Source organism: Heptranchias perlo, chromosome 38 (assembly GCF_035084215.1).
Source record: "Heptranchias perlo isolate sHepPer1 chromosome 38, sHepPer1.hap1, whole genome shotgun sequence".
Taxonomy (NCBI): Eukaryota; Metazoa; Chordata; class Chondrichthyes; order Hexanchiformes; family Hexanchidae; genus Heptranchias; species Heptranchias perlo.
The window spans coordinates 11,281,016-11,297,587 of record NC_090362.1 but is presented as its reverse complement, the minus strand read 5'-3'; the positions used below and the strand labels follow the sequence as shown (position 1 = coordinate 11,297,587).

Genomic DNA, 16,572 nt, shown 5'->3' with positions numbered 1-16,572 from the left:
CAAACCTGCTTCACTGATAAAACAAACACTGGAGCTGTGTTCTTTCCCACAGCTTTCTTAACTCTCCTGAAGACGACACTTGCTTGGGGCGGAGGGGGGAGGGGGGGGGCATGACTCCATGTAAGCAGGCGAGCCCTCTGCTACCTTTTCCAATTGGCCATTCTTGCCTGGCCAGTCAGTGTAAGCAGGCTAGTCTGCTGTAGGAAGCATGATGTCCACACACAAGCACTTTCCAGCAGGGGATCACTGGATGGCAATCAGTAGCCAGAACCTTGTCTGACTTTTCTGCTCCCCAGACCAGGACTTCAAGGACAATCGTAGCACGCCAATTGCTTCCCAGTTGAGATCAGCTGATTCAGCACCAACTAAAAATGGAGTCTGGGAATTCCACAATTACAGCCAGGAAAACCTTCTGTGCTTGACTGGGCGGCAATAACTTGCATTTATATAGCCCTTTTAACATAGTAAAACATCCCAAAGTGCTTCACAGGAGCGATTATCAAACAAAATTTGACACTGAGCCACATAAGGAGATATTAGGACAAGTGACCACAAGCTTGATCAAAGAGAAAGGTTTTTTTGAGCGTCTTAAAGGAGGAGAGAGAGGTAGAAAGACGGAGAGGTTTAGGGAGGGAATTCCAGAGCTTAGGGCCTAGGCAGCTGAAGGCACAGCCGCCAATGGTGGAGTGATTAAAATCGGGGATGCGCAAGAGGCCAGAATTGGAGGAGCGCAGAGATCTCGGAGGATTGTAGGGATGGAGGAGGTTACAGAGTTAGAGAGGGGTGAGGCCATGGAGGGATTTGAAAACAAGGATGAGAATTTTAAAAATCGAGGCGTTGCCAGCCCGGGAGCCAATGTAGGTCAGTGAGCACAGGGAGATATTAGGACAGGTGACCAAAAGCTTGGTCAAAGAGGTAGGTTTTAAGGAGCAGAGGGCATCCTCTTCAAATGAATTATTAAAGATGAAAGCAGGGATGCAGCATTCTTCAGAACTCACTGATTTCAACAGGAAGTCTTTCTATATTACCAATACTAACAAAGGCAGACAAACCAGCCGGTCATTGCATTCATTCCTGAGTTGTCACTAGGCTCATTAAGCAAATAGGGCCCAATATACAACAGTCAACATTTCACAATCCAATATAGTAAGGGTAGTGCAGTACTTCCATCACCCCTGCAGGTAGAAATAATGCAGGACCAATCTATCCAGGCTCCTTAGGAAGAGTAACCCCAACTATGATTACCACAGGTTATAGAGCGGTTTCACATTCACTGAGCAGTTTGGGTAAGCTCGGCCTCCATTATTTCTCAACCTTACAGTAACAAGGAAGACAAATAATTACTAAAAAAAGCTAGCATAAAAAAAAGTGCATAAGAAAGAAAAAGGGGATGGCCAATAGGCAGTATCTGAACCCCAGTTGTATTTCTCTCTTCGTTACTCATCCCTTTTTCCTGGTGTCCTCTTAATTCATGGCAGCAAGCCATCCATGTTTTCTTCTTACACCCACTCCTCACACTCGGTCTACACACACTTTCTGCTATCGGTACCACGACAGCAATCGGAAGAGCCTTACAGTGGTTCCAACAATTCACTGCAGTGATACTTTCAATGCACATGGCACGTTATCTCATGAGGGCTGTCTCATACCACACACAACCGCAGCTGGCACTAATACACTAATACAGCATCTTTAATGTAGCAACATGTCCCAAAGCACTTCATCAAAAGGAGGCAGAAACTGAGCAGGAGCAGAGACACGGGTTAAGGACGTTGACCTATGAGAATTAAACCGAGGCCCTGTCTGCCTTCTCAGGTAGACGCAAAAGATCCCATGGCACTATTTAAAAAAGAGCAGGGGAGTTCTCTCCAGTGTCCTTTCCAATATTTATCTCTTAACCAACATCACTAAAAACAAAATTATCTGGTCATTATCGGTTTGCTGATTGTGGGACCTTGCTATGTGCAAATTGGCTGTCCCATTTCCTACATTACAACATTGACTACAGTTCAAAAGTACTTCACTGGTTGTAAAGAGTTTTGGGACATCCTGAGGTCATGAATGGCGTGATATAAATGCAAGTTGTTTGTTTCTTCTTAAGGTGCAGTTGAAGAAGTAGATGTCGAGGAGGTCTCAAAGTGGGGAGAGATGTGGCAAGACTTTGGGATGGAAGCTCCAAAGTGCTGGGGCGTGTTGGTTCAAGCTTCAGACAGCAGTGATGGAGCAAAGGGAGGATGGGACACATTAGGGCGAAATTATTAAGAGTGCAGATTGTGCAAAGGGGCAGGGGGCTGAGGAAGGTTGCATTGAGTCCACAACACAGAAACAGCAGGGTTTACAACATAGAATTTACAGCACAGAAACAGGCCATTCGGTCTAACTGGTCTATGCCAGCATTTAGGCTCCACATGAGCTTCCTCCCACCCCTCTTCATCTAACCATATCAGTATATCCTTCTATTCCTTTCTCCCTCATGTGCTTATATACCTTCCCTTTAAATGCATCTATGCTATTTGCCTCAACTACTCCTTGTGGTAGCGAGTTCCACATTCTTACCACTCTTTGGTAAAGAAGTTTCTCCTGAATTCCCTATTGATTATCTTATATTTTTGGCCTCTAGTTTTGGACTCCTCCACAAGTGGAAACATTTTCTCTACGTCTATCCTAACAAACTCTTTCATTACCTTAAAGACCTCTATCAGGTCACCCCTCAGCATTCTCTTTTGTGGAGAAAAAAGCCCCAGCCTGTTCCGCCTTTCCGGACAAGGATATCCTCTCAGTTCTGGTATCATCCTTGTGAATCTTTTTTGCACCTTCTTCAATGCCTCTATTTCCTTTTTTATAATATAGAGACTGGGACTGTGCACAGTACTCCAAGTGTGGTTACAAAGCTAGGGCAAGGCCCAGGAGGGATTTAGAGACAAGGATGAGAATTTTGAAATCAATCCACTGGGGGGGAAGAGAGCAGTGAGGACAGAGGGGACTGGATATGATGCAAGCAGCATGCAACGTGTGGTTACCAGGTTTCATGCATCGGTATCAATAATAAATCACACTTAACCCGATCTTTTGCCTTGCACCATCATCAATTTTGTCATTTAATCACTCCTGCCCTCCACTCTATCACAGACCTCTCCCTTTTGATATTTTCTTGCTCCCCCTTTTCCCTGGCTCTGTATTTGCTTAAAAGCTGTTTATCTCTAACATCCTTCAGTTCTAATGAAAGGTCATCGACCTGAAATGTTAACTCTGTTTCTCTCTCCACAGATGCTGCCTGACCTGCTGAGTGTTTCCAGCATTTTCTGTTTTTATTTCAGATTTCCAGCTTCCACAGTATTTTGCTTTTTTGTTTTGTCCAATTTAATGTGTGCTGCTCTGAGTTCACCCTTAAATCTGCGTCCCCACCAATGACAGCTTGTAACCCTCACTATTCCACCCTAGTACTAGACAGCTCAAAATGCTCTCTCCAGAATCTGACAAAAGGCTACCAGTTAAATTCAAAACTGGATGATTCAAGGTAAACCCTGGGAATGGATAAGAAACTGGCTGAAGGGTAGAAAACAACAGGGGTGGTTGGGGTGGTGAGGGGAGGAAGTACTGAGTTGCCCCAGAGCTCAATGTTGGGGCCACTTCCATTCCTAATTTATGGGCGAGACATACTGCACGAATTATTTTGAACTAGTTAAAGGTGAAGCTAAATGAGACTTGGGAGTCTTGGTGGACTCTATGTTCGACACGTCCAGCCAATGCAAAGCAGCAGTCAACAAACCCAATAGAACGTGGAATCACATAACAAAAGTGTAGAAAACAAGTCAAGGGAAATTGTGATCACACTGTACTGTGCTCTGGTCAGGCCGCATCCTGACCACTGGGTCCAGTTCTGGTCCTCGAGAAATAAGGGAGACATCAAACCTACTAATTAATATTCTAGCTAATGGAATTTAAAAGGTAAATCTGGATTGTTTCTTTCACAGTTTAAATTAAAGTAAGACAAGGGGACACAGGTTCAAACTAATAAAAGGTTATTTTAGGACAGATAACAGAGTGATCAACATGTGGGATAAACTTCCAGATAGAGAAGTGGAGGCAAAAATCCTGGAAACATGAGAGATAACTGGGTTCTGAAATGGGAGACTATTGGATCTTTCTGGATGGTCTTAATCCGTAATGATCCAGGTTTGGGATTACAGAATCTGTATTTGTGCTGCTGGGTGTTTTTCAGAGTTCAAAGAACACTGTATGAAAATTTCACCCATCCACTGTTACACCGCACTGAAATTTGAGTGACAGCAGTGCTTGTTTCCCATTTAAAGGGATGACCTCAGAGTATAAGGGTTTAGACTGTGGAGATCAGACTCTGTAATGTGTTAAACTCAACATGTTACTGCCCCCCATACCCCCCTCTCCAAGAGGACAAGCTTTCCTTGTTGGACAGCAATCCATGCCCAGAGGATGTGAGCAAACTCCAGTGCACTGGGTGGGGTGAGGTACCCCGACTGGAGAAAAAAGAGGCATCAACCAGGATTTGCAGCACGCCAGATGCAACACTCATTTACACAAAGGTCGTTTCACCCCCACCCACTCCCCAAATATTAGCTGCAAACATGCAAATCATCCCTCTTTCTGCAGGAGGCCAGAACTGATAAAGGAAGAAATGCAAATAAAAACTGGAAATGCTGGTTGATTAATCCTGGTGATGGCCTCATCTGAAACATTAACCTGTCCTCTCCTTTCTCACTTCAGATGCTGATGAACCTGTTATGTATTTCCAACATTTTGTGTTCTTATTTCACATTTCTGGTATTTGCATTATTACTCCACACACAGACACACACACTCACACTACGCTCAGCTCACACTCACTGCGCTCAGCTCACGTGCACACACACAGCTCACCCGCTCACGCACACTGCGCTCAGCTCACCCGCACTTGATTGACTGCGCTCAGCTCACGCTCACTCTCTCTCACACACGCGCGCACACACACTGCGCAGTCACGGAGAGACACATGGCTGTGTTCCAATTCACTCTGCACATTGGCAGTAAAGACTCACTAATTCCATAATTCAACAACAGTAAGAGACCATAAGGGCAGGAATGGTTCATAATTTCACTATTAAGAATGCCACCGACATGCAGAAAGGTTACCAAGAGCTCGACAGCATTAGATAATCACTGGAGAATTTACTATTAAAATGGGAGAGCTGAGCTCCTTTGCTGCAAACGTGTGACTGAGTCACACAAACCTCAAGGCCTTAAGTTCAATTCCCAGTCTATGCTGATCTCACCTCAGGCAACACTACGATCAGCAATGCTACGACTGGCATCAGCGCTGGGCGAGGGAAAGCAATCCCGATCATTACCCAGTGACCAGTGACAGAAAGTGCGTGCATGTGATAATGGTCAAAATCGGGTTTGACTGTGATGCCCCCCATGATAAAATAGCACATTGGTGACACTCATCGAAGCTCAGAAATAATGGCTGGTTCCTTGGGCACGGTGCCGGGGAGGGTAGCACACACTTGAGCAACTCATACTCCAGGGGGGAATCAAAGGCTTTAGGGGAGGGGACAAAGGGAAGGGGGAAATTGGCAGAAAAAGGAAGTTGAAAAATGAAAATGGGAGGTGGCTGGGGTGCATCAGTCTGACTTTACTCTACTACACTGCTAACACGGTGCTGGTATTAGTCTCCTAACACCGTCAGCAACACACCTGCAATTTCCACTACGTCACAGTCATGTTAGAGTTCAAATCGCTCTCTCCAGACAACCTGAGTTTGGAAGGGGAATCTATAATCTAGGTTGCACTGCTGGCTTAAGTAGGAAAATTTCACTCGCTCATCATTACACATTGCTGAAATCCTAGTGATAAGTGTTTGAACAGCTTGGATAAAATGCTCAAGTTATTTATCTCGCAAAATTTAATGCTCCACTTTCTCCAAGCGTTACACAACATATGTGACAGGAAAATGAGAAGAGATAGCAGCCAGCTGGCAGTGTGTGTGGCGGGGAGGTTGTAGTATGGTGCAGTGCGTGTTGTAAATGAATAAACATCAGGTGATGGCTGGCTGCCTGGCAGCGACTTTACAAGGCACTAATTCAATTCAGCCATTCTCATGACATCACAAGCTGCAGGAGCGGAGCCACAGATTGAATTACAGGCCCTGCACACACTCCGGGTATTTGTTCTTTATATTATACAGCTGACGGCTCATTTTTTACATAAAGTTAGCTTTTCATTTTTTTTTAAAAACAGTAATGCAGTGGCATGTGCTGAGGACAACGGAAGTTATAACACAGGATGAATAAGATATGGAAGATATCACCTGCGACAATACAGATTCAGTTCTATTGCCCCAATGGCTCCACTGGTACATGCACTGCCAGATGCAGTTCTAGGCCGTACAGATCAGGTAGATACCAGATGCTATTCGTGGTCTATGCTGAATTAACTAATCTGAGCCCAGGTGCTATAATTGCTCTTAGGGACCCTCACATAGGGGTTAGAGGGAGGAGTAAAACAAAGTCAGAGTTCCCACTCCTGATCAACATCCAGCATCTCCTAGTGAAATGTGTGCACGTGTCAGCTATGCATGGATATGATGCCTGCACTGTCAAATAGCCCACCAAGGCTAATTGTCCAGGTTCACACATTTAGAATGGTCACTAGGATGAGGTACCCAGGGGCACCCAGCATCAGAGAATCTGAACTCCCCTCATGGCTCCAGCATTCTGGGGTCTCACACGTGTGTCAGATCCACTTTTAAGTGAGATGAAATCCACATTGAACAGCTTACCATTGTATATTCAGTCTATATCACACAAGCGTGATGATCCGCACTCTCAATCGTATTTCAGTTACACTATTCTAAACACAGACACGTGTTTAATAACCGTACTTTCAGATGTGAAGACAAAGCAATTTTCAACTCTAGTGGCACAGGCCAGGCGTTATTCCATATTCCATACTTTATGTTCTTACTTTTACTATTGAGAAGCCCAGGTGAAGTGCCAAGGCCCACAGTGCTGGACAATACCAAGGTTGGAAAGAGTAGAAAAGAAATTCAGGTAAATCAGGAAGTAGTGATTAGGTGACACCAAGGTTTTAGATTGAAGCAAGGTAAGACTGAGAGGGGTTAGCAGGCCCTGGGAAACAAGTCCACTTAAACTGTGACAAAACACCCAGTAATACAATTGTAGGTTGTCTCCTTCTAAACTTGCATTGTGTGTGGATAGACCATGTTGAGCTGTAGGCAAAGTACTGGAACTTGCAGCTCCCACACTCGAGGCAGCAGCTTGAGGTGATTATTGAGAATATCACACTGAAGTACATCTTGTATTAAAAGTGTGATTTTTCTTATAATTATTGCTAGTAATTCTCTAAATAAGTCTAGTTAAACACCACTAGGCAGGGGTGAGCTGTTCTCACATCACAAACACTGCCAGTTCCCGGAAGCGCACGTCTCACACAACCAGCTGCAAAGCGAACATAAAAGCACTAGGATTAGCGGCTGGGAAGTCCCACCTTTAGCTAGTTTCCCCAACCACTAGATTCATGGAGCCCTGACAGTCTCACATTTGGCTTTCAGCCGGCTGCACAAGACTCGTGCTTCCGGGAACTGGTGGTGCTAGCACGGATCTAGCACGGATCTCGCACGACAAGTAAAAACAGCTTTAATATCGAGGCACATTCCACTAACTGGTGAGTTACGAATTCAGTAAAGAAAGAACGAACTTGCATTTATATAACGCCTTTCACGACCTCAGGACTTCCCAAAGCACTTTATAGCCAATGAAGTACTTTTGACGTGTGTTACTGTTGTGATGTAGGGACCAGTACAACACGGAGTTACTGGGAAGTACTTTTGACGTGTGTTACTGTTGTGATGTAGGGACCAGTACAACACGGAGTTACTGGATCCCTAACATTCAGCAACAGCTCATTCTTTCTCTCTTTGGTAACCAGGCAACTGAAAATCATGTTCTCCTTCACGAAGTGAAAGCAGGACTCCAGCACTGATGGGCTGACAGTAATTAGATACTGCGGACACGTTGTAGGTGATAAGTAGTTGGCAGGTGCTGATGGGTCAATGACTCTGTGCTCAGAGTCATCAGAATTCTGGCAAGACCATCACACGTGTCCACTGCACTAGTCAGCGCCAGTCGCAGTAATTTAATAGATATTTATCTCCTCCCTACTTCTACCCAAGGTGGTGTCTCTTGTTCGTGTTCAGCTCTACAGAGTAGCCTACCTTCTGGTACGTCATCCAGACGGCCATTCCCCATTTGTGAACCTACACATTGAGCATGGCGGGCTTCACGCTTCAGGGCTGAACAAAGAAACAGGAGGAGGCCATTCAGCCCCTCCAGTATGTTCTGACATTCAATTAGATCATGGCTGATCTGTATCTTAACTCCATCTACCCGCTTTGGTTCTGTAACCCTTAATACCCTTACCGAACAAAAAATCTATCAATGTCAATTTTGACATTTTCAATTGACCCCCAGCCTCAACATCTTTTTGGGGGAAGAGTGTTCCAGATTTCCACTCCCCTTTGTGTGAAGAAGTGCTTCCTGACATCACCCCTGAACGGCTGAGCTCTAATTTTAAGATTATGCCCCCTTGTTCTGGACTCTCCCACCAGAGGAAATAGTTTCTCTCTATCTACCCTATCAAATCCTTTAATCATCTTAAATGCCTCAATTAGATCACCCCTTAATCTTCTATATTCAAGGGAATACAAGCCTAATCTATGCAATGTCCTCATAATTTAACCCTCTAAGCCCCGGTATCATTCTGGTGAATCTGCACTGCACCCCCTCCAAGGCCAATGTATCCTTCCTGAGATGTGGTGCCCAGAACTAGATACAGTGCTCCAGGTGGGGTTTAACCAGAGCTTTATATAACTGAACTCAATCCTGTCCACCTGTTTCCTGCAAGAGTCACCAGATCGTGATCAGGAACCCTGCTTTTTCGCCTTCTAACCCAGGGCTGCTGAGGCCAATTGTAGCTCCCCACTTGTTACCCAGCTGAGATCAGCTAACCCAGCACAGACTGGGGAGTGAGCCTGGGACCTTCTGCTCCGGATGGCTTAGATTCACACTCACACGCTGTAAGTTCAGGGTAAGATGTCACACAGCTAAAGCATCGCACAGGATCTGCTCAACACAAAAACATCTGCGACGATTTTTCTTCAATAAAACATGCCAAAAATTGTGCAGCAAATCCTACTCTACATAAGCTGGAGAAATACAAACCAAGATGCACGCAGCACTCTCATTCAAGTTAAAATGAACTTACAGAACATGTCAGCTTAGTCAGTTGGTGGTATTTTCTGCTGAGCACACTGACACTTCAGTGCAGCACTTAAGGAGTGCTGCATTGTAGGAGGTGCTGTCTTTTGTTTGATACATTAAACTAAAGGCCCAACTGACAGTTCCTGTAATTCAGTCAGATATTAAAGATTCTGTGTTCCTAGTTAAAAAGGGACAGTGAATTCTCCTGATGTCCTGGCCAAAATCACCAAAAACAAATGAACTGCACATTCATCTCATTGCTATTTGTGGGATCTGGCTGTGCACAAAATGGCTGCACATTTGCCCACATAACGTTGACTGCACTTTGAAGTAATTTGTTGTATGTTAAGTGCTTTGAGACGTCTTGATTGACATGACAAAGCGCTATAATGTTTCAAGTGCAGATCTTGTGCTATTGGTTATCTAACACTAGTGGGCAGTATTCCACTATACTCACAATGTACCCTAGAGACACCTAATTGCAATATAAAGGTACTGCACTACTTTATTAAATCAATCAGAATCAGATACAGTCCACTCCTGATAATTCAGTCACCTTTTTGCACTAAAAAAAATTGAATTAATCATTAATTTGAATGACACAACATAAATAACAGAGAGACACTTGTATTTATAGCGCACCTTTCATGACCTCAGGATGTCCCAAAGCGCTTTGCAGCCAATGAAGTACTTTTGAAGTGCAGTCACTGTTGTAATGTAGGAAATGTGGCAGCCAAATTGCACACAGCAATGTGATAATGATCAGATAATCTGTTTTAATGATGTTGGTTCAGGGATAAATGTTGGCCAGGACATCGGGGAGAACTCAGTTTAACATCTCATCCAAAAGATGGCACTTCCAACAGTGCAGCACTCACTCAGTACAGCACTGGAGTGTTAGCCGAGATTTTGAGCTGAAGTCTCTGGATTGGGACTTAAACCCACGACCTTCTGACTCAGAGGTGAGAGTTCTACCCGCTGAACCATGGCTGACATACGAAATGAATGCTTAAAAAAAGTCTTGAATTATCAGAAAATTTGAATTAAACAACTATGAGAAGTAGACATTTCAAACACTGACTACGAAGGACATCAACACTGCCAGTTGGCTCAGTTTAATAAAACACCCCTATTCTACTGGTTTCCGCCGCAGTGTGTAAAGCCCAGTGGGCTGGGATAAGGCATTTTCTGGTATGGCCCTAAGCCATGCAGACCGGAGGATTCCAAGGTTTGATTGCCGGCCTGGTTTTGCAGTCCTGCCAGAGTGAGCTACCTCAGCCAGCAACCCCTGGGCTAACGTCATTGGGGAGAGGTCACCGGGTGCAACAGACACCCATCAACACATACTCCAGTAAGAGCCCGCATCTTCAGGAGAGGAGGAAAGGGACAGAAAAAAGTGACATAAAACTGAAGCGAGATTATACGGTGTTGGGTAACGTGTGCAGTGCTGACAGTGATGGCACCGCCATGCGATACAGTAATTGGTACAATCTTGAAAACTTGAAACTGACGGATGTATGGTAATTATATTATTCAGTACCATGACTCCTACAATGACACGCCTGCAACACTGTATAATTTGCCATAGATTAATAACATGCACAATTTCAACTTCCATCAGGGTTTCGCAGTTCCCCCATGTATGACAGGAGGAAAGACTGAACTCCACACGCTGCTCAGCAACACGCCAGACATGGTGTGAAACTGAGTTCCGAAACACCGTTTAAATTAAATGGAAAGGTGAAGGTACAATTACTGAGAATACTCATAGCACTCTCAGCCTTGACTTACAATCTATTCATTCAATTCAAACTCTGCCTGAGCTACAAAACCTCAAACCAGGTCCAGAGAGCTTCCAGTATAAAAGGCTTAAAATTCCACATTTTAGAGCAGAACATAAATGTTCACCAGTTCAAGGTGGATTGAGCCATCCTTATGAACACACAAAAACTTCACTATTCACTGAATTATACAACCAGAAATGACACTGCTGTCAGCATGGGCTTCCTTGTTTGACTATAATTCAATCTCCACACACAGCAGTTCACTCATGGCTCAGTTGGTAAATTCGCCACTCAGCGTGCAAGTGAACCACACAGACCAGGAGGTCCCAGGTTAAATCCAATCTCTGTGCTGAGTTAGCAGATCTCAGCCAAGACAGCAGCTGAGGCATTACAACCAATCTCAGCAACCCTGGACTAGAAACAGGACAGCGTTCAGTCAAAGTTCCTGCTCTTGATCATCCTCCAGCCTGTGCGCGGATAGGATTCAGCACAGCTGTGATGTTTCACCACCACTGAAGAACCTTGGGTTCAAGTGCAGGAAACCAGTGCCTCAGCTGATGCACAAGTTGGACAGTGACGGGAGCATCTCCCTGAGGTTAATGCTCTACAATAGCACCTACCTGCTACGGTCATCTTGGCGGTCCGGCTCACAATGGTTCCCAGACTGTCGATAGTGGCGACGCACTGATAAAATCCCTCATCAGGTTTGTGGTGTTTAGAATGTACCACGCTCTGTATCAACAATGATCCTTCCGGAAGCATCTGCCTGCGTTCATCTGAAACCAGATTTAGGAAAGTCCCGTCTTTTCTCCATTCAATTTTGGCACCGGGTTCAGCGAACACTGAACAGTTCAGTATAACCGAGGACCCTCGTATCGCAAGCGTGTCTGCTGGCTCCACCGTGAAGTAGAAAGGGGTGAATGTTCGGATGACAGATTCTGCGAAGAAACAGAGAAGCAACATTCAATTAAAAGAACACTTAATCTTTCTGCAAAATAAGCACCTCGTGTTTTAAAAAAAGTGTCCGGTAGTGGGACAGGACAGTAAGGAAAAATAAAAGATTGAGACGTCTACACACAAACATTACCACACAATCCTCTGCCAGGGTGACACTTATCTTTCAGTGAAGGAATCAGTCAAAACCCCCACATTGCCCAGTGAATGAATGCACTGCCTGCACTACTGAGTGATACAGAGTAGGAAGGTCCCAGGAGCTATACACAGCAGAAAGGTCTTTGCTGAGTTAGCTGACCTCAGTTGGGGCAGCAATAAGTACACTGCAATTGCCCAGGACCCAGTGACCTCAGCGGAAAAGCAAACGCAGGGGTGCCGATTGAAGATAGAATCGACTGTGATGCCCCCCATGGTTAAATTGCCTGCTGATACTCATCGCCGTGTCTCACAAGGAGAACGGTCATTTGGGCCAGGGACCAAAGGGCTGCTCGCGCCCAGGGAACTGCACCCCTGCAAGAGTTAGCGTCTTCAGGAGAAAGGAGAAGAAATGTGAAACTGAAAAATGTGACTGTGAAGCCAGTGAAATGAGTGCGGATGGAGATTTGCAGGTGTGACTGGAGGCTGAGGCAAGGCTGGCCGACATTCAATGGAAAACTGTCATTTAGATTTCAGAAATGCAAATCAGCTGCACGGCAGCTCATCGAGGCTGTGCTTCTACCAAATAAAAATTCAAGCACATTGGGACACGAGACACAGCCTGACACACACTTATTAATGTGAAATAAAGCCCACCGCTCTCAGTGAAAATGTGTTATTTGTCCCTCAAAGCAACATCGAGAGTCTGATCAACACATTAAACAAAATGCTGTACTGGGTCTTGTTAGCAGCTCAAAGTACCCTCCGACTATTTAATTCCTCTTCAACTAATCCTACTTCCCATCGTATTGTAGATAGTCTTTTACACAGAGCACCAAGGTGCTAGCTCTGAGAATTTGAGGGTGTGTGTGTCAGGTCCATAATCTTTCACAATAACAGCACCTCACACGTTCTCAGTAAGTTGGGTCCACAGTAATATCTGGAACTCTTAAACCACAATAGTCTCTGCTTCCACAATAGTCTGATGAGTAAAAGTGTTGCTGCATTTCAAAGTAGTTCACTGTACGTGAAGCACTTTGAGACATTTCTGAGAGGCACGATAAGTGGTTATATAAGTGCAAGACTTCTTTCTTTTCAATTCCTCCGCCCCACCACCCTCCAAAAATAACGACGCCCATAACAAAATTAAATTGGGTTAAGCGTGGTAAACCGTTCCAGGATTTGGGTGTTAAATAGGGGCTGGTTCTACTCTGAGACATTGAATCAAACAGTATCATTGTAAACCCGAGAGGATGATAAGGCAGTGAATACAAACGTTCTGGTAGAATTCCACATCGCTCTGAAGACAGGAAGAAGACAGAGACCCAATAATGCTAGGGGCACCCTTGATATACTATGTAGAGGAATTATACTGAGCATATTGTTGTGAGGGAATCAGATTAACATCAGTAGAGATTCTGTTCGTAACACAGGGTACTGACTAGGAGGTGTTACTGAGCCCAACAGCATGAGGAAGCTGGATTATAAGTACAGGTACAGTCAAATAATATCCTCGCACCGTTTGACTCAGTAACTTCTCCTAGCCTGTATCCTGTGCTATTGTTTCTTGACTGATGTTACTCCAACTCCATCACACTTTAAGCCAGATGATGTCAGTACTAGTTTTTTGAAAACAGCAGAAACAGACATAAAAATAAAAGATATATTAATTGAATCATTGGTTACGTCTCTCACTGATGGTGAGATGTCCTCTTTTTAAACAGCATTTGGAGCAGACTTGGTTTGAAGTGCTGAGAATTAAATGAATTGGAGAGAGAGAAAAAAGCTCATGGGGGCACCCCTAGGCTAAACGACATCTCGGAGCAGCTACACTTTGAGTGACAGAACAAAGGAGGTCGGTTTCAATAAGAGCTGCCCACTCTCATTTTACCTCTATCACATCGTGACAAGCTTCTCAAAAAATCACCACTGACAGCCCTCAATACAGTCCTCCAGCTCCCTTCCATCATATCTCTCGTGCCTTTTCCTGGCCCAATCAACATTATCTACGTCACCTCTGCACCCTACAAAGTAGAAACCCCAGACTGTGCTCTGCAGCGTCCTCTGGTTGATTTCCAGCCAATAGTAGGGATCGGTAGTTACTCATTGTATATCTTGCCTTTCTGCTAATCCAGACATTTGGTTCTTCCCCTCCGACCTCCCCCCTCCACAACCCCACCAGTTTTCTGCACTCCTGGAGGTGCTGACCCCTTGCAGGAATACAGCTCTACAGGCACCAGCCATCTCTTGTGCCTCACCCTAGTGCTAATTCTATGTGTGACTTCAGACAGTGATCATGCTCCATCTGGCTTTAATACAATACATTCTGGAGCATTACATTTCAACCCATCACTTAAGGTCCAGCAATTAAAATTCACTTTGTGGGGGGGGGGGGGGGGGAGAAAGTGGGGAGGTCACACACACATATAATACGTCACCTCATTCACATGATTGACATTGATAAGAACTGATGAACGCAGTTAGGACTAATTGTATTTGAACCTCTCCTTAATGAAGTGCTCACTACATTACAGCCAGTGACCTAATACCTTCTTAAACAGACCATGTTTTCAGACTTGAGGTCGTGTCACACACTTACAATTAAAGACACTCCACCCTTACAACAACCCTCGGGAGTCAAGCACTTCTACTCGAGCACAGCCTACTGTGAATGCACATCATCAGAACCTGGAACACAAGAGACGATGCAGCCCAGGTCCAGTAACTTTAGAAAACACTGCGACAGTAGAGCTTTACTGAGGTTGTATAATGAAGGGGAGAAGCAGAGCGATTGAGAGAGGCAATTCAGAGACAGAAGTAGATACAAGAGAGAGAGCGAGGGGGGGGCAGAGAGCAAGGGGGGGGCAGAGAGCTGCGAGGGGGGAGCAGAGAGCGAGGGGGGAGCAGAGAGCGAGGGGGGAGCAGAGAGCGAGGGGGGAGCAGAGAGCGAGGGGGGAGCAGAGAGCGAGGGGGGAGCAGAGAGCGAGGGGGGGAGAAGAGAGCGAGGGGGGGCAGAGAAAGAAAAAGCAGCAGAGAAAGAGGGAGGCAGAGAAAGAGGGAGGCAGAGAAAGAGAGAAAGAAGGGAGCGAAGAGGCAGATGGATAGAAAGAACACAGAGAGGTAGAGAAAGTGAGACAGGAACACAAAGCATTGGATGGGAGACAAAGAGACGCAAGGACACAGAGTCAGAGTGACGGAATTTTGTTTTTAATGGAGCCTTAGAATGAAAGAAAGACGAAGAAGGGGTGGGACACAGAGAGCAGAATCACAGATGAGACTAACTGGAGAGCTATAATGTGCAAGGGGTGAACCACCTCAAACAAGCCAATTAAATCAGACCAAGTGGTTTATTCGCACAACCTCTGGTCTCCTCCCACTAACCTACACTGTAAATTAAGGAGTCTGTCCTCTGTGTGTCCTGAATTTCATCACCCCCCACTGCTTGCATTTCCCAGCACTGTTCAGACAAATTTCCCTTTAAATAAGCATCGTCCTCCATTCTTTATCTGATATTACAGGGGTATGAAACACGATAAAAGGGTTTGTCAATTCTTCCAATCCCCACACTGCAAGTTACATTTGTCTCTGTACATAACAGGCCTATTTTCCTTTTTTCAGCTCTAAGAAGGTTAGGAGTAAATCACCTCTCTCTACATAGACTCCATTTGATCAAATTCATCTATTTCGGGATGCTGGAAGATTAATATTCTGCCCACTATCACAACATGCAGCGCAACTCCAGTCTATAAAGTATACACACTGCCCGTGTGACCCGTGCTCCCAGGGGGCTGGACATTGGCTCTTCACATGACATCCATTATCTTTGTAACTTGTTATTCGCAGCAGTGTGGTGACGAGAGGCCTGAAGGGATAGTTCTATACACCAGGATGAGAATCCCTGGCAACCCTCCTGGGGCGTGTATCTTCAGAATAAAGAGAGTTCCACAATCACTGAACAACAACAACAACTTGCATTTATATAGTGCCTTTAATGTAGTTAAACATCCCAAAGTGCTTCACAGGAGTGATTATCAAACAAAATTTGACACCGAGCCACATGAGATATTAGGGCAGGTGACCAAAAGTTTGGTCAAAGAGGTTGGTTTTAAGGAGCATCTTAAAGAAGGAGAGAGAGATCGAGAGGCAGAGGGGTTTAGGGCCTAGGCAGCAGAAGGTACGGCCGCCAATGGAGAGGTGCTGGAAATCGGGGATGCACAAAACCACATAATATAAATTACATGAGGATCATATATCCCACACAGAGCTCCAGCCTTTAGAAGAAACATTCAAAGATAAAAAGACTGGAAAATGGACAAATGGAGTTTATGGCGAAGACAATGGCTTCACTCTTCCCAATGTTTAACTGGAGGAAATTGCGACTCATCCAGTACTGGATGTTGGAC

At 44.9% G+C, this 16,572-nt stretch overlaps 1 protein-coding gene across 7 annotated transcripts in view; it reads right to left on the bottom strand.

The window, feature by feature from the left end:
• LOC137304745 (neogenin-like) overlaps positions 1-16,572 on the bottom strand; it is a 140,949-nt gene that overhangs the window by 93,908 nt on the left and 30,469 nt on the right. For all 7 annotated transcript variants that reach the window (XM_067973439.1, XM_067973434.1, XM_067973433.1 and 4 more), the window contains exon 2: positions 11,701-12,018. In XM_067973439.1, coding sequence (XP_067829540.1) covers positions 11,701-12,018 — 318 coding nt within the window. The remainder of the gene's footprint in view (positions 1-11,700; positions 12,019-16,572) is intronic.